The sequence below is a fragment of the Carcharodon carcharias genome, chromosome 15 (assembly GCF_017639515.1).
Source record: "Carcharodon carcharias isolate sCarCar2 chromosome 15, sCarCar2.pri, whole genome shotgun sequence".
Lineage (NCBI taxonomy): Eukaryota > Metazoa > Chordata > Chondrichthyes > Lamniformes > Lamnidae > Carcharodon > Carcharodon carcharias.
Window position 1 is genome coordinate 109,200,392 of NC_054481.1, and position 26,634 is coordinate 109,227,025.

At 43.2% G+C, this 26,634-nt stretch overlaps 1 protein-coding gene across 1 annotated transcript; it reads right to left on the minus strand.

Annotated features, from left to right (window-relative positions):
* Positions 1-640: 640 nt before the first annotated feature.
* emc1 (ER membrane protein complex subunit 1) lies at positions 641-26,626 on the minus strand. Its single transcript, XM_041206196.1, has 22 exons — positions 26,493-26,626; positions 25,618-25,745; positions 25,453-25,518; positions 24,831-24,924; positions 23,477-23,605; positions 22,580-22,706; positions 21,878-22,027; positions 20,978-21,145; positions 19,815-19,886; positions 18,677-18,775; positions 18,129-18,225; positions 17,225-17,341; positions 11,301-11,500; positions 10,006-10,155; positions 8,628-8,789; positions 7,837-7,956; positions 6,728-6,865; positions 6,010-6,183; positions 4,861-5,071; positions 3,694-3,778; positions 3,341-3,470; positions 641-2,265 (listed from the first exon to the last, which is right to left on the minus strand). Exons 1-22 carry the CDS (start codon positions 26,579-26,581, stop codon positions 2,086-2,088), a joined length of 2,886 nt encoding a protein of 961 aa, XP_041062130.1. The 5' UTR covers positions 26,582-26,626; the 3' UTR covers positions 641-2,085.
* Between the last annotated feature and the right edge of the window lie 8 nt (positions 26,627-26,634).

Sequence of the window (26,634 nt, forward strand, 5' to 3'; positions counted from 1 at the left end):
GTCACTTTTACATTGTGTCAGCCACTCTTGCTGTGTGTTTGAACCCCATACCAAGACTTGAGCACATAATCTGGGTTGACATTTCAGTGCTGCACTGTCCAAAGTGCTGTCTGCCCCATTCAGGTGTTGCAAGTGATCCCATGGCTCTATTGGAGTTTTCCATAGATGCTCTGGCCAAGAACTTTCTCAGCCATCATCACTAAAACATGGTTGATTTTTACATTGCTGTTTGTGGGACCTTCCTGGTTTACTGAAGTATTTAATGTACAAACTGCTTTTAAAACAAAATTCCAGATATCTTCATATCAAGTGGTGGTGGAAGCTCATTTCAACAGGAACCAATTACAGCATATATTGAGTATTAAGTGGAAGATCAGCTGTTACAATTAGCAACATTTTATAACCCCAAAAATTAATATAATTGAACTGCAACACCAGCCTCTATAGCCTAGTGTGTTGGAAAGCAGCCACCAACAGCGACATTATGAGATTGTCCTCCCATTAAATTTGGGATTAAGAAAAACTATTTGGAAAGCATCATTACTATGGACCTAGTTGTTATCCATATATTAACCTACACAACGCATAATACTTATACAGTTAATTATTACATCACCTGCAGCTCAGAAAAAAAAGCAAATTGAATGTTGCAGTAACATTTTATTTAGTGGTTTCCAAAACAACCCATGAAACATAAATTAGTACTCACTATTTAACAAATTTCAATGTATCAGTTTCAAGTATCAATGTTTTTGATGTGGCTATCCTTGAATTACAGGAATGGGAGAGAAGACATGTAACTAATCAGGAAAAGCTTAGTACCCTCATTCTTAGCCTCCCTTTCCTGCAACACAATGCTGAAACTTGGGCACATGATTAGAATCTCAGCTATTCACAGAGATCAGGCTTTAATCCTGTTCACTCATTCATCCATTGCACATTCTAAATTGGCTCTAAAATCCTGTCAAGGTTTTTAAGGAGTTAAGTATCAAACATCCATAACTTAAAATCAGAAACAGGCAAAATCTTCTATTCCTATGGGACACTTGCAAGTTGCAACTGTTAAATTTTTCAGAATTTTTTTGTATTTCAAGGCATTTGTCGGGTGACACTGAAGGTACATGCACACTCACCCTACACAAGCTTCAGGATTTCAATCAAAACAATTAACAGCAACTATTTCAAATTCATGTAAGTAATCAATCAGCAATCCACTATCAACCACTCCTCACAAAAACCATCAACATGTAACATCGTAAAGTGGGATTGTTCATTACTTGGAGAGAAGATAACATAATCATGGCATTAAAAATAAAAGATGCCAAGTCAATAATGTACTGTCCATTTAGAAGTGTTGGGACTGAAGATAATGCCCAAAGATGGAAAATGTAGTATACTCTCCTACCTCCTTATGAATCCAGTGCATATCCAGACAAAAAAAATAGTCTAGCAACATCTGGTGGCAGTGCTTTAGCATTGCAGACAAGCTCTTTCAAAACAATTTCTAAACCTGTCTCACAATGGAGCATCAGACCAAAAGGAACACCAGAACGCCGGACAATTTAAACTGTATACAAGACCAAGTTTTCCGTCCGATATTCTGGCAATGTAACTAGTCTCTGGCACTTGTGTTTAAAGGGGAACCTGAGCCAGATGCAACATCCATGTTGTATTTTCAAATATCAACTAGCTCCATAAACACAACAAAAGCTAAAGATTTAAAGCGCAGCAGTGGGAAACTTTCAAATTCAGCTTTGCTATTAATCATAACATCTCACTTTCAACAGCTCCCGTTTTTGCTCCAAGCTCTGCATGAACAAAAATATCTTTCACCTCAAAAAAATTTCTGATCAATAGAAATGCTTCAATTATTTTTTTTTTACAGCAATGAAACCAATTTTTTTAAAAAAAATCTACTCATGAAAGTGTCCATCAATCTGCTTCTCATAATGAGACTGTTACAAAAAATATACATAGTATGTACATGGGCATAAGAGCATCAACTCCACCGGGGTCCCTGATAAGGTTGCACCCATCTTCTGTTCCTCTCTACAAGACAACTACTCTCTTCTGTGCCGATGGTATCTATCGCCAAGCTCGGTTCAGGAGCTTCACCTGGGCAAGGCGCTTTGTGATCATGGTTGTAAAAACCAACCCAAAGAGGACGCTGCTGATGAGCACATAATCATAATCATCCTTTAGAACATCAAATTGCTTTGATGGATAAACTCGAGTCTGGAAGATGTCCAGTCCGTAGACAACAACCTGAAACAGAACAAAACAAACTCACTAGTTAACCCCAGTATGTCAGTCATTCCTTTCCCACTTAGGTTCTTTGATAATTAGTGACATGTCCCTCTCCATAAATAGGCATCATTTCACTAGCCTGAGGATATGGAAGATCAGACTGTAACGCAGTTTAGCACAGGTACTGATTGGACACAGCCCATGAGGGGTAGGTTGTTCTGTCTGCCTCTCTTCCCTAGCCTTGTTAGTGGCCGGATGGCTCTGAAAAGGGAATACGCAATCTCCATCAGCAGAGTTGAGTACTTGTGCAACTATTGGGTACTACAGCATATAAATATGGCAATTAAATTATAATATGATTGTGAATATCAAGTACCTGTATGACACTGTACTCTGCATCATTATTATAATTTGTTTTATACTACGGTGCGCTAAGGCACTTGCCATACTGGGATGTGTTCCCATCTGGTGATAACTTTGCATATATTGAGCTTATTTAAGTTTGATTGACCCATGTTTCTTATGTTGGGGTACTGTACTGATGCTTCTTTAGTGACCCACTGTCACCCTTATTGATCCCACAAAATGGATAACACAGATTAAAAAGTCCGAACACCCGGCAATGCCCAAGCGATATTTCTACTGGGGAATGAGAAGGGGAGAGGTTAGGCAAGTTCAGCCAAAATGATCCCCCATCAAATTGTTAAGTAATATCATCCAAACAGCAATGAAAGTCTGCAACACTAAAATTCTCATTATTGAACTGGAACAGAGTCAAGCAAGAAAAAAAAATATACACAATGTATGGCATGATCTGAACACCAGATGCATTTAAAATAAAGCAGCTTTGATTGCAAGGATTTCACAACATCCTATTTAGCTTGTGGATTTTGACAGCAGTCGTCTATCAGATGAGAAACGACCTCAAAAAAAACATTTTATCAGTCATACCCTAGATTGCCTGTTTCAACTGACTAAAAAACTGATCCTATGATCGGCTTAAGGGTCCAAATGAGCTCCTTCTACTCATTTGATATAAGGCATTATAAATCAACAAAGTTGTGAATAGTGGCAGGTTGGGCTGCATACTGACCAAGCATGTGGACTCCAGACCAGAAGGAGCTGTGTAGATTCCCCGTACTCTGGAAACAGACTGATTGTAGTTGATGTACCACTCTGATCGGATTGGGAGTTCTGGAGCGTATGGAATTAAGTTCTCCTCCCTGAAAAAAGATAAAAGTATTAAGAAAAACTGGCTTTAATTTCAGGTTTTACAAAACAGTATAACAGACTAGCTAAATGCAAACTTAACTGCATCAATTGAATTCTGTTCTACATTTACTCATTCAAATATATGCCACCAGATATTGCACTTTTGACATTGGCCCTACCCCACTGACAAATCACAGTGCCTGACTCATAGAAAAGAGAGTTTTGTCAGCTCACCGGCTTTGCTCAGATGGAACCTCTGGGCGTCGAGGATCCAGAAATGCTTTTGGCAAAGAAAGAATTCCTCCAGAGTGCAGTCCAACTGCAAGACAGAAAAGCATCCATTAGAGTCAGAGACTAACTGGACAGCACAAAATAATCCAATCCCATCAACTAGCAACAATACAGAATCATAGGATCTTAGAGCACAGGAGGTCAGTTAGCCCATTATACCTATGCTGGCTCTCTGAAAAAGGTATTTATTTAGAACAACTCTTTTTTTTCCAAATATTTATCTACTCTTCTTTTAAATTATGATTCTGCTTGCTTAGTTTCTGGTGAGGCTTTCCAAGTTCAGGTAATCCCTTCCATAGAAAAAAAATTCCAAACTCTCCTTTAGTTTTATGATCAATTTATGCCCTCCAACAATCAATTAACTATCCAATGCAGTCTTACCTTATCAAAACCTTTCATAAATTTAAACACCTGTATCAAATCTCTTCAAAGTTCTAGCTTTTTTCTCACTCCTCATAAATAAACCTGCCAACCTTGACATCATCCTAATGAATCTCTCCTGTTAGCCCAGAACACACAATCCCTACTCACAATCAGTTATTTGCTCCCCCACATTGACCCCAAGTATTGATTTAAAAAATATATTATTTCATGCGATGTGGGCATCGTAGGCAAAGCCAGTATTTGTTGCCCATCCCAAATTGACCTTGAACTGAATGGCTTGCTAGGCCATTTCAGAGGGCAGTTATGAGTCAACCGCATTGCTATGGATCCGGAATGACATGTGGACTGGACCAGGTAAGGATGGCAGATTTCCTTCCCTGAAAGACATCAGTGAACCAGATGGGTTTTTATGACAATCAATAATAGTTTCACTTCTCTTTAGCTCCGAAGAAAGGTCATATGGATTCAAAACATTAACTCTGTTTCCTCTCCACAGATGCTGCTAGCCCTGATGAGTTTGTCCGGTAGTTTCTGTTTCTGTTTCAGATTTCCAGCATCCACAGTATTTTGCTTTTATCATAATAGTTTCATGGTCACTAAGACTAGCTTTCACCAGCTGCTGTGTTGGGATTTGAACCTGTGTCCCCAGATCAAGAGCCTGGGCCTCTGGATTACTCATCCTGTGACATTACCACTACACCATCATCTCCCCAAAATATCACTTACTCAGCAGGTGGCGGCTGGTGATCCCTTTCTCTGTGATTGTAGCTTCCACCAGACTGATGGCTGACGGGAAGATGTAGGACTGCTGAAAGACGATGGGAGAGAAGGGACGATCGAGTGAACTGAATGCTGTGCTGTTGTATTGCTCTGTTCCCTCGTACAATTCCAAAACAGTCATTTCATTCCTTCGGGACTTTGTGTTCCAGTACTGGTACTAGTGGTGGCAAAGGAACAGCAGAGAATAGGGTTAGGGTTGGTGCACAGAGCACACACCAAGTCTGGACAGTGCCTAGAAGCTAATTTGATAAACTGCACCTAAAGGAACAGTATACACCAGGGCAAGTGATTTCTTCAACCTTTAAGGAACAGCGTCTGAGCCACCAATAGGATGCCCAACACAGGCATATTAATTACAGATCACTCCAAAAAAGTCACATGTCATCTAACAGTGGAAGTTTGTGCCTGTAGCTGAGACATTATAACATGCGACCCATACACAGAGACGGGGGAGGTTTTGGGGTGGGGGGGGTTGTTGCTGCATATACAAGCACATTAAAAAATTCCAATTTTCTACAAAACTGAAATATAGGATCAGCAGATTAAAAATGTACAACTGTGGCTAAGAGGACCCTCCCCATCGCACTATCCTAATATTATTTAAATTATTTAACCCCAGGTTCACATGCTCAGAATCCTGAACCAACCTTTATCCCTACCAATTGCTGTCCAACAGCTCCCGTTGGAAACACAATTGGGTGGACGTCAGTTGAAGACTGGCTCGGGTTCAGCTATGATACCCACCACAACAAACTAACTCCCCAAGACCCAGGAACCTCTTACACTTATATAGCATTCCTCACATACAGAACACCTCTGTGCGTATGGAACGGTAGAGAAACAGAAAGGAATGCCAGGGTGGGAAACCAAAGAAACAATTGAAAAAATGGTTTTCCTGGAAGTTTTTACAAACACAGAGAAAGGTCACAAGGCAGGGGAGGGTGAGCAAGGAGATTTCTGGAAGACAAGAATCCTGAAGTCAATTTGCTGAATGGTCACTCGGGTGAGATTTGAATGTCTGAGCTAGGAACAATCATTTATTCAGGGGGAACGGATACCCACTGATCCACCATTTATCCCATTCCACATCCTTACCACCACCCAGTTCTCCGAGTGCACAACGTAAACTGGCCCCCTTGCTTTCCGCTGCACAGATTCGTGGATGATTCGTCCTGTCACCCCGTCAATAAGGTAGATACAGATGAAGGTGCGTTCATGGTGAGTATCAATGCTCTCAGTAACCACTGCCAGCAAGTTGGGGTTGAGATACTGGAAAACAAGACTTAGCTGTCAGATAACAAAGAACAGTCTGACAACTGGCAAATCAGTCCATAAATTAAACCAAAAGACAAAATCCAGTTACATTTCCCAGCCAGGAGCGAGTGCAGGCAGCCTATATTTGTCTCTTGCTTTGAAGCTCTTCAGTTAGCCACCCAGGGATGTCAGAGTGCAATCCAGAGTAAACCCAGACTGACCCCAGACAAATCACATGTTGTCTGGACTGACCCCAGACTGACCTCAGGTTTGACCCTTGGCCTGCAATTTGTACTTTACTGTAACAGTGAGGCCAAGATAGAGAAAATGATTTGTATCAAATTGCAGGTGGAGATCAGTGTTGACTATTCCATGGCATGCCATAAGCAACGGCATACCATGGGCAACAGCATGTTTGAGCAAAGTGCCACAAATATACATTTAATGTTCAAATTAAAACAAGAATTTTTCATTTTGTACAGTATTCAAAATTAAATTTTCTGAAGCTACACATATGGGAGTTTGAAAATTCAGTGTGATTTGACCCTGTTGCCAGTACCTTGTACAGGACACTGCGATCTCCCATGACCCGGCCCTGTGAGTGCACATGCTCATTCGACCGCTTTCCTTTCACAATCACTATTTTTTGTGTGTCTGTCGGAATCACCACCTCCCAGATTTCCTCCGTCCTAAGATCCTGCAGGAAAAGGAAGTGACTGTAGTCACTATTAAGTTGCTCGCTGACAGAAAATGAGAACAGGTCCTCAAACACCACTTCCACAGAGAGCAAAAGCTGGATTTCACTTCCACTGATTCCAAACAAACCTGAAGTTAACCTGTTCATTACACTTCGACCTCAGGATAAATTCTGATGTTCCCCAGCTGTTCCAAAATTCAAACCTTTTCCCAGGTGGTGTAAAGGGATGGTTGGTACAACTCACCCTGGGGAAATCATCACTGAAGGAACAAAACACTGCAACACCTTCACCAGAAGATGCTATGTCCCTCACACTGCAAGTATATTGTAGCTGATGTACACCACTGCACATTACTAGACTAGAAATCCTGAGTACTGGTTGTTAGTGGACTAGTAATCCAGGACTCATTAGTGTACTGCTTACATTACTGGGCTTGTAATCCAGAGTTCCGAGGTACATCATGTTACTGGATTAATAATCCAGAGACCTGGACAAATAATCTCAGAATAAAAAGATGGTATCAATAAACCTGCCATCCTTTCCCTGTCAGGATTATATACAACTCCAGTTCCAAAGCCAATGTGGTTGATTTTAAAATACCCTCTAAAATGACCTAGTAAGCTACTCAGTTATACCAAAGCACTTCTCACATCCCAAGAATGAATTTTTAAACCACAATCTTGGAAGACTTAAGTTAGTTTTACATTTATTATATGCTGTTTTACATCCCTTCATAGAAAGAAGTCCAGTGTGTATCCTTAACACTGTCCAAGACCACACTCTGGATCCCAGACTACCCATGTCAACAGATATTTATACAAAAGAATGCCTGAATTCAACAATTAAATAAGTCTACCTGTGCTATACCTGGATTAGAATTAAAACACTTTTGGACAGGAATAAACCTGAACATAAGACATTAGAGAGACTGCAAATTGTTTACACACAGTTTATAAACTGACCACACTACCTTGTGTAGACGGAATCCATTCAACTTCCCCCAAACAGGATCCACCAGGTAGAAAAAAATCACGGGTGCAGAGTCCTGGAGTTGCTGCAGGATGTTTCTACTGGAGGGAAAGACAGTCACCTGCAATGAGATAAAACAGCAAAACTAGAGCCACTCTTTGTTTTCACTTTGTAATAAGACAATATTCAGTACAGAACTGACAGAAGTGGAGGGCTGACAGGGAGAACACAGGTGTGGCAGTCAGGGAGTTACTAATAGACTAAACCTACCCAATTTAGGGAGGGAGATAATCAGTTATGGTTCCTGTTCCTGATAACTTAACTAGCAACAGTGCAAGTGTGACATTGAGTGGAGTCAAGAATAGGCTCACTGTGATGCCCTCTGCTGTTCAACAGACTGCCAGCACTCACTGCTGAGGCACATACATGAAGAATGACAGTGGAACTCAATGTCAACAGTCAGTACAAAGCAGGAGTGATAAAAGGAGACAAAACACATTACCTAAGCATACCTCAAACATACATCGACTGGTGGTTTGAGTGGTAATCTAGCTCTGTGATTACTTGGGTAATTAGCACAAGTCTGGTATCTGTTCTGGCATTGAGATGGGTCAATGATGCATCCTACTGATCCAAATAGAGCCACTAAAAGTAACTGTACAATAAAATCAGTCAGGCCCATGGTTTAACATACTATGACTCATTGCCATCACCACTCTAATTACTATTGACAAAGCGGTGAATGATAGCACTGTGAATCCAATTCAGTCTCAAAACGCAATGCAGAATTACCTTGAGCTCATCGTCAATCAGGAGCAGGGCCTTAGCATAATCTTGGTCCATAATCGGAAGTAACAAAGACTGAAGAATAGGTCGGGTTAACAGGGGTGGATTCACATGACTCCGCTTTCCAAAGATCGGGTTGAAAACATGAAGAGAACTGAGTCTGGTTTCCTGAGTGGAGAGGGGGAGGAAAGGGGATAGCTTATCCTATGTTAATTACAAGACAGGAATAGTATTTTATTTTTTAACTTGAACCCTTCATAGAAAGTGAAGAGTGGAGGTGACTGGTCTATCAATGTGGCTTTGTCAAGTGTTATGATGGCTATCAGGCGCACTGAACATTTCTCCAGTTACTGCCTGCTCATAGTTGCATGGCGGGCATAGAGACAGTGAGTGGAGCTCAGCCCTCAGAGACACCAAATTTTTTTTCCAAGGCTGATTTGCGAGTGCGTCTCTTAATATTCCATATATCACTGACCTGATTCCAAAAGCAGTTACCCTGCACCTCCTAACCAGATCCTTCAGTACCGAGGGAATGCTGTGCCATCAGAGGAGCAGTCCTGAGTGAGTGTTTCGTCAGGAGGGGCAATACTGAGAGAGTGATGCGTCATCCAGAGGCAGTACTGAGGGGGTGATGCACTGTCAGAGGGGCTATCTCTTCGATCGGATGGCAAATCATGGCACCATCTGGTCTCTCTGTCAAATGCATGACACTATTCAAAAAAGAGCAAGAGCGTTCTTCCTGGCGTCATGGCCAATACTTATCCCTCAATCAACATCACCAAACTGAATTATCTGGTTATAACGTCTTTGCTTTTTGATGGGACCTTGCTGTGCACAGATTTGCTGCCATATTTTCTAAATTAGAACAGTGAATGTCCTTCAAAAGCTGCTCCTTTGGTTGTGGCGTGTTTTAAAATGTCCCGAGTTTGCAAAATCTGTTGTATTTTTTTTATGAAAAACCACCTCCAATCCTTTTGAACAAGCAAACCACAAATGACCATAATCCGTTTGGAGACAATAGCTATCACCTCCAATCTACAGATCCATATCCACATTCAAGATCAAATGATAATATATTTAGGAAAAACTTCAGGCAACGTATTTCAAGCTTGTGGGCTAACATTAAGAAAATTATGGTATAATAATATTAATCCCAAGCGTGTAACATTACAGAAACATAGATAGGATATTTGGTCAAGTTCCATTAAACCTCCATATTTAGACCTCTAGTAATAATTACTGTGACTATGCTCAACACCAGAACAGAGGCACTATTGAGTGTCAGGAATCATGAAACCCTTGAAGCTGAAGCTACTTTCTGATGATAAGATTATATGATGCAAAAGTCCATTAAGTGACTCATTGGTAATGTTTGCACTCTGACCTTGTCCTTGATGATCAGGGTACACTGTGGTGGGTGGGGGAAGTGAGCAGTTGTTCGCTGCACAGCCAGTTTGAAGGAGGATCCTGGTTTCACATTCTCAAAGTATTGCTTCCACAAAATGGTCCCAGAGCTACTGTCGATTCCAAAGAGCTGGAAAAAAATAATTCAGCACTGAAAACCTGCAGACAGAGCGTACAGAGGAACAAAAGAAATCCTAAATCAGCTCTGGAAGCATTACAGAATGCCAGGGACACAGTCAAATGAAATGAATATGCAAATACTGGAAACACAAAACAGGTTAGAACTGGTGAACACCTGAGGTGTTGGCAGATGCTCACCGACCAGCTGTATATTTCCAAAGTTCTGTCAGCGCTACATAGTACTACCACCGAGAACAGGAATGAAGTCCACAGTCTCTTAGCAGAAGGATGGCATTAGAGGAGGAGGAAGAATAGAAAAGGTCAAATTATGCAGGTTTGATGCATACAAGTGCAACTGGCCAGTGAAATAAATTATGACTCTGATCTATCTATCTGTTCCCAGGTCTGTTCTCACTCTTAGGCTACCTGTTCAGTCTCTGGCTATTCCAGGCCATTGTGTTGTATTTATAACTGACCTGACTCTCCTACTAGAAATTCCTTGTAACCCCTACATGAAGTTCCAGTCACCGTTTCCCTCATATTCCCATTCAAAAAGACTATGAGACAAATGGTCAGGTTTACCTGTACAAGCCTGGCAGATTCAGTGACATAAACTAGTCAATGAGAAAGCAGCACAAAGACACAATGTTTGCTGGAGGATAGATGTCATCACAGGATATATGGCAGTCAGATTCAGGTCTGTATCAAAAATGAAAGTATGTGCAGCAGCCTGAGACCATGAACAACCAAGTAAAGAATCCAGGAGCAGCTGAATGAAGCCAGAAAATTACTTAGATATACCAAGGTTCAATTCAAAACAATTCTATGCCAGGATATAGGGCTCATATTGGAATCCAAAGTACCACCCTCCACTGTACAATTTTTCAAAAATGATCTAGCGCCAAGCATGAGTGGACAAAATGCTCTAGCTTCATATCAAAACATTCTCTTTGTTATAATCCAGTGATTCATGCTAGAAAACTCATGGGACCGACCGCAGACAGGATCAGGTGTTATTGTGATAGAGTGTGAATGAGCTGACATTCACTGCTTTAAGCAGCCACTAGCTCATGTGGAAACATGAACCATCAAAATGCAGTACCTGGGCAAGAATGGGGAGACAAGACAACACAAGACTGGCTCAAGGACAATTACCTTTCCAGATGCTGTCACCATCACCATCATCTTCTGCAGGTTAAACTCATCTCGGGCCAGGTTCTCTATTGTTATTTCATTCTTTGAGTGGCTGCGAGGTTTACGTGCATCATAGAACATTTTGAGTAGCTGGTAGCTCCAGGCTTGCAGCAGGATCAGCTGAGAGGACAATCGCTTCATGAACATTCCCATCGGACCATCTGTCAGAATAAATGAATGGTCAGAAAATGGACACAAACAAGAAATCTCATCACAACACAACACATCACCCCACACACATGCACTAGGACAGTGGCTTTACATCACTGTGGGTAATACCTCAGTAGCAATCAAACATTCGTTAGCTTGGTCACCTAGATTCAATCTGTGGAACTGTACAATCTTCTTCCCGCACCCCCCACTGCCACCCACAAGCCCTCCAAGTCAAGGGATTGTACACAAAATGAGATGCTCTTTGATCAACCATCAATTAAAGCCAGTAGATATCACATTTTAAAATTTGAACATTAACAAAACATTAACAAAGCCCAAATCAGTTCTCAGACAACTCGTACATTACCAAAGGAGATTTTCCACCTTATTGCACAAGCCAAAAACATGTTTGCACCTTCCAAAAGACAATGGAACAATACATTTGTATATTAAACCTGTTACCTTGTGCAGCTGGTTCCAGGGCAGCATGAACAAAGAAAGCAGCATTTAAGAGTCGAACATGCAGCATGAACATGAACCTTCACAGAATGTATAACATTCCCATCCTATTGTTAACAACACAATTTCAAGGAAGCTTAATGGTAGGGATGTGACTCCTGAACGGCAAGAAACCTTCAGCAACTTCATTCTAGGTTTTGTTCTTCTAAACAAGGGATGTAACTGAAGCTTTTAACTGGGGTACAGTACTGCTGCCAATGGAACATGGGAGCAGGAGTAAGCCATTCAGCCCCTCAAGCCTGCTCCGCCATTCAGCTAGATCATAGCTGATCATCTGCCTCAATACGATTTTCCCACACTATCCCCACATCCCTTAATGTCATTAGTATCTAGAAATCTATCGATCTCTGCCTTGAACATACTCAATGACTGAGCTCCACAGCTCTCTGAGGTAGAGAATTCCAAAGATTTACTATCCCGAGTGAAGAAATTCCTCCTTATCTCAGTCCTAAGTGGCTTACCCTATAGATCGTGTCCACTGGTTTTAGAACCACCACCCCCAGCCAGAAGAAACATCCTTTCTGCATCTGCCCAGTCTAGCCCTTTGAGGATTTCATAAGTTTCAATGAGATCACCTCTCATTCTTCTAAACTCTCAAGAATAGAGACCCAATCTCTTCAGCTTCTCCTTATAGGTCAGTCCAGCCAACACAGGAATTAGTCTTGTGAACCTCTGCTGCACTCCCACCATAGCAAATATATCCTTATTAGATAAAGGGCCCAAAAGTGAACTGAAGGGTAACCAAATTATGGTGAAGCACTTAGAGTGGCAGCGCAGCTTTAAAGAATATTGGCTCAAGTATAACTTTATTGTGCAATGTAGTAGTAGCAACATACTAAGCATCCTCTCACACACATCACCAATAAAGACAATATCAATTTCAGTTCTTTGGCCACTGTATAGGTAAATGGGATTGCATGCTAAAATCAATTATAAAATGATGATAGGTTAACAAGTGTCACAGCTGTATGACAGGGAGTAACTAAGGAGCAAATTACTGACCCTGGGCTACTCTACAGCAATCAATGCAACACCTGAGACTGATCAACGATTCAGAAAAACTGCTCCTCACACTTTGCTAATCACAGGAACCATTTACAGCCTGCAGCCAATAGTTTTAACACAAACTGCAGGTTAGAAATTTGGATTCCACTGAAACCTCACATCCGCTGAGTCTGTTACAATGGAGGAAAGAATTACCACATGACCTGGAAACAATGGGCGGAATCGTCTGGTCCCATTGGTGTCGAGTGTCATGGTGGGCGGGGAGGTGAGGGACTGAAATCGGTTTCACTCCGGCATGAAAGCACAGCAGGATCATCCAATAGTGTCTGCCATGGCAGAACATGAATCCCATTAGAGGGCGGCATAAACCCGATTTGCATCCAGGTAGAGGAAGGCCCAACAGGAATCGTCCCCCACAGCCAATTTACTGCTACACCGGCGGGAAAACACGCTGGCCCAGAACACGTCTCGACAAGTGTGACGTGCAGAAGACGGGACTTGCTCAGATCACAGACATCAGAGGAGATGATGATGCTGGAGCCCTACAGCTACCGGACCCTGGAGGAACACATGCATCGCATGCTGGGCAGATTGTCATGAACATGGCTCTGCCGTGAAGCAGCTTACGGAAGGTGGGAGGTCCCCGTTCATGCTTCGGAACATTGCGGTCTTGGTCATGGGCTGTAATGGACGATTGGCAAAAGGGGGAGGAAGATCTTGCTGGGGTGGGGAGTGGCTGGGGGGGCGGGGTGCAAAGATGTCGGCGGGGTGCAAGGTTGGGAGTGGGGAGTACAGGGGAAGAGAGTGTAACACAAGATAATGCAGCAAGTGGTGAGGTGGATGAAAGTGGGGAGAAAGGTGTAAGGGAGGGAATTTGGAGGGGGGAAAGACGTCCAGTGGGAGGAAGGTGCCTGGGGGAGGAGGGAGTTCGAAGGGGAAGGTGTCCAGGAGGAGGAAGGTGGCCAGGGGTGGGGAGAAGGGAGTTCAGAGTGGGGAGGGTCCAGGTGGAGGAGAGAGTGGGGGTAATGTCCAGGTGCAAGTGCAAGGGCAAGGGAGGGGTCTATGGAGCCAATGACTGCCTTCTGGGGAGCGAACTCAGGGTGAGCATAGTAGGAGGGAATGGTGAGTATGAGAGGGAGCAGAGAAAGCCAGTAGGTTGGGGGGCTGAGAGTGCATGGGTAGCAGTAGAATGGACAGTTAGGGTGGTTGGTGGGGACTCGGAGGCAGGCACGGACCCTGGTGGTGATGGGAAAGAGATCAAGGAGGTCAATGTGAATGGAGGTGGGATTCTCAGGAAGGTAGGGAACATGCTCATTCACCTAGACATCGTGGAAAGATAAGGATTCGGATTGGTAGACGATGGTGGGGAGGTGAAAGGAGATGCCAGGGGCTCCAGAGTGATGGTGGGGTAAGGACATGGGTGACTAGGGGAGGGGAAAGGACAGGTGAGCTAATGATAAGCTTAACAACTACCATTTCACAGAAATCTGAAGCGAGTGGAGCATAGTTGCTGCTTGGGAGTGCAATTAGTGGGTGGGCGGAGAAGCAGGCCAGCTCAGATGAACAACTGAAAGAGAACCCCAACAGTCAGCACTGAAAATGCTCAGAACAGTAAGATGAAGATGAAGGTTCTGCTTGTGTGAGAGAGCGCTTGCACGAGGCTCCAAAAGGCCCTGCCAAACACAAACCTCTCCCTACAGAATTACTTGTGGTCCGGTTGTGTGCAGCTGAGCTGCAGGAATGGTGGTGGGTGGACACAGTGGGAAGACTCTCGAAGCCTGTCAATGAAGCTGAAAGACAACTTTACACACTGTTCAGTGAAAGTGAATATATTTTCAGATTATAAATGACAAAATGTGTTCATCCGTGCAACCACGTTTTCAGAATTTCTTAACATTTCTCGGCCTACCACTTCTTCTAGTTGCTGCCCACCCACAGCAGGGGTGGTGACACATTGTGCAATGGTTGGCCCTGCTTCCTCTGATGACTTTGGCATGTGTCCTCTGGAGAGTTGAGGCCTTGAGGACCCCAGCTTGCTTTGGCTGTGCTCCTGTAGGCCAGCTGCTCCTTCTGCAGTGACAGAAGACGAGGTTGAGCGGTTCACAGACAAAGAGGACTTGGAGGCTGCAGACACCCTCTAAGATTCCAGAATGGATGACCCAGGGGGATTCCAGCTGCCGCTCCTCCTCCCTTTGGGTGCCCAAAGGCCCCAGCCTGACTCCTTGAGGGAAAGAAGTTCCTGGAGGGACGTGCCCCATTTTGCTCTCGCATTGCCATGTTGCTACCACGATGGAATGCAGGTCTGCATGCATCTCGGCACACTGCTGGACTAGGGTCTCCATGACATCTGCCATCCTTCCCCTGGAGACTTCCGTGCACGCACAGTGGGCACTACATGATCAGAGAGCAGGTGGATGCACTCCTCTGACTCGCATGCCACTCTGTTGAGGGCTTCCAACAGCTCTGTGTGATGTTCCCCCACCTTGTGCTGACTCTCCACGATGAGTTGGAAGACCAAATCCAGAGGCTCATCATTTGACTCGGGCCTCAAAGATGCCTCTTCCCCAGCTGTCCTCTGAGTGCTGGGGAGCTCACCTGCTCCTCCTGCTGCAGACACATATCTGTGTGGTGGCCACCAGATTGTGAACCAAAGCCTGCTCTATATCTAGGTTCCACCGCAGTGTGTGTCTCTGCGCTAATGGCGGGTGTGGGTAAGCACTCTTCCAGGCTGCTTATTTCCAGTCCTTCAATGGGGGAAGTGTCTTCTTGGCTGAAGGTGAAACCTGGATGGAGCTGAGGGACTGGCTGGTTGAGGGTGTCAGTCACTTGGCAGAGCTCCCTGTGAACCAAAGTAGAGATAATTAGTGCATGGCAGCAGAGTCAAAAACGAGAGAGAGCACTCACAGTTGTGTTGAGAAAGGGATAATATGGTGCAGGATCCTCATATGGGTGTTCGTCGCCGACCTCATCGTCGGCACAGGCACGGTACACGTCCTCACCAGTCAGCACAATGGCACCCTCCTCAAAGTGAGTGAGGGATCTAATGTGGGACACTCCACCCCCTGTCTGGGATCTCTCCCTACTACTGTGAGCCAGTTTCTCCTGCAGGAAAACAGTTGGAGAGAGTGAACAGACGCATGGCACTACCTGAAATATTTGTGTGGTGAGCAGAACCATGGACAGGATGAGGACACGAGCTCCAGAAGATATGAGCCTGATGGAGATGTGAGGGTGTGTATGTGTGTGTTTGTGGTGTTGTCCCTTGAAGTGTGAGATCCCTGCGGATGTGTGATAGGTTTCTGAGTGTGTGAGTCGAGAGTGATTAGGTGGTTGACTTACCCTGGCAGAACAGATGAGAGGATTCATTCTCTTCCTGCTCTGGATGCCTGACCTCCTCTGTGCTCCGGTGCCACTGACCACCACTGCCAGGCTGGATTGGTGACTCTGGTGGACCTCCTACGGCCAGAGCGGGGGTAGAGGATATCATAGTGGTCTTCCACAGTGCCCAGCAGGTGCCCCAGAGAGGCATCAATAAATTTGGGGGCTGCCATCTTCTTTGCTTTCGGGGCCATCTGTTGCATGGAGCAGTCCTGATCTGAAGGCATAAGGTAGGCTGCGCTCTGGTGCACTTTAAATACAGTGCCCTGAGCGAGGAAGCGCTGAGGTCACAATATGGTGGGCAAATCCGAGCCCAACCGCCAACGATTCAGAGTTCTCCTGTGAAGCATTATTAACGATGCAGGACGTGCCGGGAATGGGATGATACAGCGTGAAAACCCACCATTGTAGCCGGCAGGTAAAATGGCCCGCTACCGCACTTAGTGCAAATCTGGGATGATTCTGCCCACTGAGTCAGCTTCTATTATTTAAGGGTTTGTCCAAAAATCTCAGTTTTCAACCTCTGGGACTGATTTTCACAAATTAACTAAGATAGCATGAACAAACATTTTTATCCATCAGCGACAATTCATCGTCGTAGCAAACAATGTTTTTTAAATCGGCTTTTGGGATAGCTAGTCAGTACTTAATGCTCATCCTTCATTGACTGATAAGCGAGAGTGAATTAAAAAACACATAAAGGAGTGATTATCAAGGGTTCCGCATGGCAGAATTTCTCTTCATTAAAATTTTAATTAACTGCAAGTATGACTCAAGTATTCCTGACTCTTTCCTTAGCAACAATTAGACTCCTTGACATTAAACAGTACCTGCTTTCTTCCCAAATTCACCCTCCAGTTCTGCCTGTGTTCCTGTTAGAGGCAAATCGACCATCTCCATGGTAACAACTTCTGCTAATGCCTCTTCCCGTGTCCAAATAATTCGACCTGTGAAGACAGTGGATGATCCTAAGAGACATGCTGCAATCAGGCTCATTGTGACCCACTGATAGCCCTGTTGTTGTAGCGGGGAGGGGCGCAAGTGACTTGTCATGAGGAACGACGTCCTCTTTACAATTGCTCTCCGCCTCTTTGCCTCAATTCCCAAACTCCCAGGGATACGGACCTGAGGGGATCGCCATCAATCCTTTGATAAAAACAAAATACTACGGATGCTGGAAATCTGAAACAAAAACAGAAAATGCTGGAAAAAACTCAGCAGGTCTAACGGCATCTGTGGAGCGAGGAACAGAGTCAACGTTTCGAGTCCGTATGACTCTTTTTCCAGCATTTTCTGTTTTTGTACCATCAACCCAGTCTTTCCTTCAGCGTTGGAAAGCTGTTGCTTTGTTCTGCACCTTTCTACAACAGTACAGGTCCATTTATTACTCAACACAGGGATGTGGCGAGGAAAGAAGTTCCACCAGTTGTCTCACTACCCAACAAGTTTATCTAGAGAGACACCGCATTATTAACCTCAGGTTTAAAACAATCCTGCCTCAATTCGAAGTGACACCAGAAATGAAGGCATTGCTGTATGTGCCAATCTCCAAGGGCAGGCTGGGCAGGGATGCAACGCCAGTGATATGGTTACATCTCCTGCATTGCGGAGTACACAGTATGATGCAAATATACCACCTTTGCATCCTAGTGGATGTCTCAGGACAATAATACCTTGCGACAGCTGTATTTGTGGACCCCAAAACACAAGCCCCTGCCTAGACTCCTCACGCACCTGGTTGCTGGATGAAGATCAACGCACGGTCAAGAGTCTGTACCAGTGCACGGTAGCCGACAGAGTCATCTTTCTTCTGGAATGCATGAATATAGAGCTGAGGAAGAAGAGGGTGAACATGTGAGATATTGCACAAGACATCACATGGATTCTCTGTGAACTGAGATGTTCCATCTAAGCCATTTATAACATACACAAGAAAACAGTGAAATAAAGCTTATTGGAGTTCTCCCACTAAGTTCCAATTACTTCCCAACAGTTCAATAATGATATACCTGTAGCTGCCTTGTTTGCTCAGTCAGGTTTATGTCAGTCCCATGTTGGCTTCTGTACTTACATGAAACCAGTGCAATAATCATCACTAGTTTAGATGATTTGAGACTGATCCCAGCTTCCTTCCGCCCTACACACAGTGTCCCCTATTTCACCCAGCAACCTCCCTGGCACCTCTGCCCCCACACCCAGAACCCTCCTGCCCCCTTTCCCATTCAAACCCTTGCAATTTCTACTTACGGCATCAAATCCCACTGGCTTAATCACATCCTCACCTGCTCAGGTTGGCCACAGTTTGGATCCAGATTAAAGTTCATGGCTGTGTCCAGTAGCCGCCTGCCATACTCTGCTGAGTACAGATTGACACTAAAAGCCTGAAAGACAAAAAAAAAGTAAAAAAAGCAACCCCTAGGAGACCAGACCCAAGGAACCCACTGTCAACAGTGCACTGCAATGGGAGCAGGAGAGTAAATGAGATGACTGGAGTTTCAGTGATGATGTCTTCATCAATATGAAGACCATTGATCAGGACTCCAAGGAGAACTCCCCTGTTCTTCTTCGAATAGTGCCAAGGGGTCTTTTTGGTTCACTTAAGAGGGTAAATGGGGGCCTCAGTTTAACATCACATTCAAAAGACATCACTGACACTCTAGCAGTACCTCAGTACTGCATTGGAGTGTCAGTGAGATTATCTGTTCAAATGTCTGGAGTAGGGCTTGAAGCAACATCATTTGGACTCAAAGGCAAGAGTGCTACCACATTGCATGTGTGCACAATGATGCACTGAGACAAATGAGCTGGTTCTTCCAATGCAAAGGTAGCAGGTCTGTACAATCATCTGCGATCAGATCTAAACAAGCTCGAAAGATAAAGGCACCTTCAGAGTTACCTGGTTATTGAGACCACTTGATAGCAAAAAAAAGCTTGAAATTATTAAAATTCCCTGAGTAACTTAAGCTTGACTTAATGAAAAATAATTAGATTGCAGCATTAGCAGAATAGAGAATCAATTACAATGTATAACATTCCTGCATTTTTAGAACCACACAGCATTGCTTTGACAATGCAATTCTAATGTTACCTTTATTTTCTAAAGCATATCAGTTCTATTGTACCCATTTGTCATGTTTTAACTTTCTTATTAATTTCACTTAATTCTGAATTCTCCGAGGTAGGTGGCATTGTTGCCTTTGAGACTTCCCAGGTCAGCCTTCAAGGTAGGTTAAGTTCATCTGGGATTGATTAATGGCACATTGGAGGGCAGGGACAGCACAGGTTAGATTCAGAGTAAAGTTCCCCCTACGCTGTCCCAAACACTCCCAGCACAGGTGCATCAGAGTTTAGGATACAGAGTAAAGCTCCCTCACGGTACAATAAGTATCAATTTCATTTCAGATTTAAGGAAGTCCTTACTGTTTTGTTTCTAGCAGTCATCACAGCCGCCACCACCTTGTCACCAGTTGTAGCAAAGGATACTAACACAGCCTGCAAGAAAGAAAACAAATAGGTCTAAAGGAACAGAATTCCATGGAAAGACAGCAACCAACTGCAACAGAAAAACTCTGCTGTTCATCTGGCTGGTCCTGAAATGCAAAACCACCCACTTCATCCCCCTCCATCCTTCTAAAAATGCATCCTTGTCAGTGTCTCCTACATCTCAACTTCTTCCATTGTAAAATAAAACTCAGGAAACATGCAAGCCATTGAAAATATTCAAATTGCAAGCCCAACAAATAAATTAATATTTCCAAGCTCCTCAGAATGGATTCCACTTGTACCAAAATATTTGATTTTAAAGCGACCCAGCAGGAGAAATTCCCTCTCTCCAGTATATGTTAGGGCCAGTTAGATTAAGTTTATTATTAGGTTTACTAGATTGATACCTGGATTGAGCAGATTGTCTTATGAGGAAAGGTTAGACAGACTAGGTTTGTTTCCACTGGTGTTCAGAAGAGTGAAGGGTGACTCAACTGAAATATATAATGGTCTTGACAAAGTGGACATGGAAAGGATGTTTCCACTTGTGGGTGAGTCCAAACCAGCGGGCACAATTCTAAAATTAAGGGTTGCCCTTTTAGGACAGAGATGAGAATCATTTTGCTCAGAGGGCTGTGTGACTTTGGAACTCTCTGCCTCAGAAGGCAGTGAAGGGAGGGTCATTGAATATTTTTAAGACGGAGGTAGATACCTCTTGTTAGGCAAGGGAATCAAAGGTTATTGGGGGTAGATGGGAATGTGGAATTTGAAACACATGATCTTAATGAATGGCAGAGCTGGCTTGAGGGGCCGAGTGGCCTACTTCTGCTCCTATTTCATATGGTCGTATTAAAAATACCTGCAATGTAATAAGGTCCAACTAATAATAGCAGCCTCTTAGTGGAGTGCAAGTCAGGCTTAAAAACAAAGATTAAAAACATAATCAGCAATCAAATGGCCTGTCTCAATGAGCAACTCAACACAGTTAGCAGTTGTCAACCTAGCAATTGCTATCACATGGTCTTGCTTATATCTGTGTCAGTATATCAGCATCTATCCTACCTGGAGTACTGAGCATTCAATGGTTGTTCATTTCTCACCTGTACAAAGTCACGTAGCAGGCTGACCATTCCCTCATGCAGCTGTAATAATGCATAATGGGTCTCCGACAACTGAAGGCAGAATTGAGAAGACGAGGCCACCAGTGGAGATGACTGAGTTGTTAAAATCTTTCCCTCAAACCCTTCAGCTAGTTCCAGCTCTAGAGACTATAATGTAGAAACAGAGGGAAACAGCAGCAAAGATGAAAGCAGGCCGTGAACCCAGCAAAACAAGTCAGCACTTCGAAAACTTAAACATTAAAATTACTTTTGTTGCCAGATTATGCAGCAACCATAAACAGTTGAGCACTAAAACGGACAATTAAGTCTTAACCCTGCACAGCAAGGTTAAGACACTTCACTGAGATTACCAGACACGCCAGCACAGATTCATTACAATTTTACCAGTACTTCATTTAAAATTTCAATCTGCTCTGACTACTTGCCATATTGAAACATTTCACACTAGTTAGCAAGAACCTCTAGCCAACTATGGATGGATGGAGGTTCCATCATTGGCTAGCTGTGGAAGGAGACATGCCCCCATCAGTGGTGATCCACAGAGATAGACAATGAATGAAGGAAAAAACTCTCCCTCAAAAGAAGAAAGGAACTTTTCAAGGGAACAACTCCCTGAGTCACATTTTTACAGCCCAGTAACATTCATAGAGACCTGAGAGCAGGTGCCCACCCATCTGGGAAAAATCAAAAACAGACTTAAGAACAGAAACATGAGCAAAATAGCACCATTAAATTATAAATAAAAAGATAATCCAAGATTTACTCTACCCAAGAGAGGTCTCTGTAAAATTATTAAAGTAATTGGCATCACAGTCTCAATTAATCTGGCACAGGATTAATAAGGAATGGGAGACCTTCAGAGCAATACTCAGTCCTCACCTGTAAAATGACTTGCTCAGGTTCTTGGTCAGATTCCAATGGCAATATCCAAAGGCAGTGAGATTTGGTGTCTATGCATGTCAAGATCCCATCCCCAACAACTCCACAAAGATCCCGCAAACGTTGGATCCATGGGGCTGATATAGTCACCTGAACAGGGAAAACAGAAATTTGATAATCAGAAAAAAGTACATTTCCTTGTTAGTCTGAAGGAAGGTTGGAGACAGCCAGCCAATGGGCAGCGCTCATCTCCAATACAACACACTCAATATCATCTGCAGTTTAATAATGAGCCAAATGCAATTACAGATCCTGCATCCTCTGCTTTGTCACTGTTCCAAAGTAACTGGTAGGACAAGAGCAACATCCCTCGCATAAAAGGGAAGAGGAAGGAAAAGTAAAATTAAAACATAATTATAGATATTTATGCTCCAGCAATCACAGAGGGCTAGCACATAGTAACGAGGGCAATAGCCAGATCCAACCAAGAGTGAGAACTATAGGTGTGAATCAGATCTTATTTGAACTCACATCAGTGACCACAAAAAGCAGCAAGTGCATCCCCTTAACAAGCACCGTAGTTTTGTGCTTGCTCTATCCCTACTTTATCTCCCTCTCCACAGTTTTCCATCATTACTGTCCTTCAATGCGAATGATCAGAACTCTATTGCATGAAATCCCTACTTCCAAATCCACCATCACCTGTTCGATGATTTTTCCATCGTCAATGTCATAGCGAATGATGACAAGGTGAGAGCCAGCAACTGTTCCCACTAGGTACACTGTGCCACTTCCTCCCGAATATAGGAGCTGATATTGGACCTTCTCACTGTGCATGGAAAAATAATCACAATCAACAGACCAATAGTTCCTGCCATCCTTAAACATGCAGATAAGCAATTTTAACTAAAGATGTACTCCCACTGCACAATAGAAATTGTTTTCAAATTCAACTTCCACTGATTATGTGGCTTGATTCAGCATTTCAAACATCAAGTGAGGGAAGTTACATTGCCAGTCAATAGGAAAGCAGTTAACGGCATGTTCCTCACACTAGTACAGACATCAACTGCCCTTACCAGGGAGCCCTGATTCAAAAGCAGCCCAAGGCAGGGAAACTAGGGCACAAACCAAAATAAAACTATTAATATAGTCAAACAGACTCGAAACGTTAACAGTATTCCTCTCTGCAGATGCTGTCAGACCTGCTGAGTTTTTCCAGGTATTTTTATTTTTGTTTTGGATTTCCAGTATCCGCAGTTTTTTTGCTTTTATCTATTAACATACAAGTTAATTTCAAATCAACGTTAGGTCACAGGTACAGACTCTGGGAGATTCTTCACCTGTAAAGTGGGAAGTTTGCAGATCTTCAAACACAGGTCAACACTCCTTGTGGCTCTGCATCAGAATAAATATCAATTGTTGGGAAACGTGCACATCAGAGGAGCATGAGCAAGGAAGTCACTGTGGGCTTCTACAAAGCTCCGATAGTAACCACCTCCCTCCAAGATCTGTTATTTATTATCCAAAGCCTGATTACATCAAATGTTAAATAGCCAACCATCATGACACAGGTCAGTTCACAAACAAACTCCTTACCTTTCTGGTAAAGCTTCACTCCATTTCTGATGTCCATTCGAGAGAAAATGGAGTGAAATAGATGTTTTCTTCAGAATGGCAATGTACCTGACTCCTTCAGCAGAGCCGACAAGGCAACCTGCCTGAAAACTGAAATAAACTTTTTAAGTCAGGCAAGCAGTAATAATCACACCTATAATCCTTCCCAGGCCTAACAGTTTGTGTATCAAACTGCAAATCCTTCAACCACATCCCAATGGCAGGTGGTAAGAGAGGTCCACCATGTATTGATGCCTCTACTGTCACTATCCATAGCTCCAAACTACAATATGCAAACTTGTTCTCCAAGTGAACTGTAACACCAACATCATCAATCCTTCCCAGAGGAAAAGAAAATCTAACTCTTTAATAAGATTCAGACCATAATTCACTCCTGGTACCCATTATACTAGATATAAAACACCAGTGTTCCACAATTTAGTTTTGGAATAAAAAGTTTCCAACTGCTCACTCTCAGGTATCTGAATATTTTTCAAAGAGTACAGTTTCACTTTGATGTAATGGATCTATATAATTTCAAGTTTACCATCAAGCTGACTGCAGCCATCAATCCTTTCCCACCCTTGGTAACCAATGAAATTGACAAGGCAGAATTAATGTTCCTGATGTTTTGCCTGTTCATTTAACACAAATAATCAGTGGCTATTGTCTGAAAAGTAACTGACCGGAATCCTCCAAATAACCTGGTACCTCATAGAAACAGCAATAAAACAGTATTTTCCCCTTTTTCTCCAATGTTCTCCCTGCCATGGTAGAACATATTGGCTCAGTGATACGGGTCTTTTTCTGTTCAAATGATCAGCTGCATCCATGTACTAGACAGTGTCAGCAGACTATATTGTCACAGAGACATCACTGCCAGGCCTGATACAACCCTTACCTTTGTTCACAAACAAGTTTTCCAGCTTGGATCACTGGATAGCGATCAGGAGCTGACCTGCCTCACCATCCTCTCCCCAGTCTTGTTTAGCTCAACTACACACTGGATAAACGCAATAAGCCAATGGGGAGGGTGCCACATTAAAGTAATGTCTATGGATAATGCCTTAAAATAGTATTTCAGCAGACCAAGGACTTGGGCAACATTCACCTCTTCTTTGTACAGTAGTACCTTTCAGGAATTCATCATATATTCAATTTCTATAATCCTGCATAACTGAAGTGATAACAAGTGAATAAGTGAAAATGTCAGAAACAATGTGATCTCAAGCATGCAGATGAGGTACTGCAGGAGAATTCCTCACTGAGATTCTGTTCCTGTAATCAGTTCCATCCACTCTTGGGTGTTAGTGCTGCAGAGCCATGCAGTTCTCACCTGCCAGTTTCGAGCAGGAACTCCCAGTTCAAGCCACCAATGTTTGTATCCCATGAGCGCAGCAATCGCCCTCCTCCAGACACAGTCAGTGCATCTGTGAAAAAGCAAAGTTACTAAATCTTGAAACCACAAAAATCTCTAAGTTTAAGTTAAAAAAATACAAATGAATTGCTGTGAAGCTACAATGAAATCAGCTAACTCTTGCTTTTGAGAGTAATCCTGCTTTTACTACTTTTAAACCTAGTTAATTCCCTCTGCCACTTTTTTCCCACTGCCATCTCTCCATCCTCCTTGGTCCTGAGGTCAACAGCATCAAATTAATGACTAATTACAGAGAGGATTAATTCTGTACAGATTGAATGTTCAGAACGCTGGAAATATATGTGCTGCGCTGTAATTTGTTTCCATGGATAGATCAGAATTAACAGGTTCAAGATTATCAGGCCAAGGAAAGCACAGTGAGTTGATCATGGGATTTACACACAGGATGAAATAATAATCTCCCAATTCATGCAAGAATTGTCTGCAGAAGGAACCTGCAGAGTCACAGAGATTTTACTAAAGCTTAGAGAAAGCCATATGCACAGCACAAGTTGAAAAGAATTGAATGGACTACACCCACCTTGTCCATTGAATAACATCAGATCCACATTTCCCTCAGGGCCTTCTTTATCCACCTGGCGCCAGACTGAAAATCAAAATAAAAACAGCAATGCTGAGATAAGTGACATTTTGCAATCTAGCAGAGCAGAATTAGTTACAGCAATGTCAACTCAACAACACTCACTGATCTCCCCATTCCTCAAGTTGAGAGAAGCAATCACGTTATTCTCTGTTGCAACCATGAGTTTCCTTGAGTTCTGTGTAGGTGCATCAAAATGTGCAAACCGAGGCTTTCCAACATATTGGCGTCGCCTTAAAAATTAGAACAGAAGCAATGCAATGTGCAGAATGTACCTGACTACTACAGAGAATTATAATAGAAATTGTGACTATGGCATTAATTCAATTGCAGCATTACACAACATAGAATAAGCCATTTAATCCATCACGCCTGTGCTATCTCTTTGAAACAGCTATCCAATTAGTCCCACTCTCTCCCCATTGACCTGCAATTCTTAGAGTATTTATTCAATTCCCTTCTGAAAGTTACAATCTAATCTTCTTCCACCACTTTTTCAGGTTATGCATTTCCAGATCATAACTCGCTGCTTAAAAAAAACTCAGCTTTTGCCAACTACCATAAATTTGTGACTTCAATTTATCAACTCTCCTGCTAGTAGCACTCCCTTAAAATTGTACCATTTAGTTAATCTCGTCTCCCCGCATTTTTCTTTCCCAAATGCTTCAAGTTGAATAACTTGGACTTTGTCGAATGCCGGTCAGTTGGTAGGGTTTACGATGAATTATCAACAGTCACTGATTCCGTCCCTCCCCTGCCCGGTTTTAAATTGAGAGAGGTGGCAACACTCGTTGTCTGTTCCCCCACTGCCATAGGGGGGCGGGGGAACAAACCTGTCGCTCGTCCTCGGGCCATCCCAAACCTGGTTTCACGGGGAAAGGAGCGACGAGACATCCGGCGGTCGCCGAGTGATGCTCCAAGCCTTCTTATTCAGAACCCCACCCTCTCAGGAGCGGTGACTTCTCTTCCCAGGGACTCACCAGTCGAATTTCCCGACTTGGTCCTCGTAAATCGCCGCTGAAAACGCAAAGTGAGCGAAAAGGAGCCAAATCCCAGAGAGAACCACCATCACTGCTCGGTCCTCCAGTATCCCAGAAGGCAGAGCGAGAGCTGGGTCCTCCA

Coding starts and splice junctions, on each gene's coding strand:
- emc1 (XM_041206196.1), bottom strand. CDS start 26,581: ATGGTGGTTCTCTCTGGGATTTGGCTCCTTTTCGCTCACTTTGCGTTT. Junction 21,146..21,877: donor CTGAGCAAGTCATTTTACAG/GTGAGGACTGAG, acceptor TCTACATTATAG/TCTCTAGAGCTGGAACTAGC. Junction 6,184..6,727: donor ATCGCAGTGTCCTGTACAAG/GTACTGGCAACA, acceptor CTTGTTTTCCAG/TATCTCAACCCCAACTTGCT.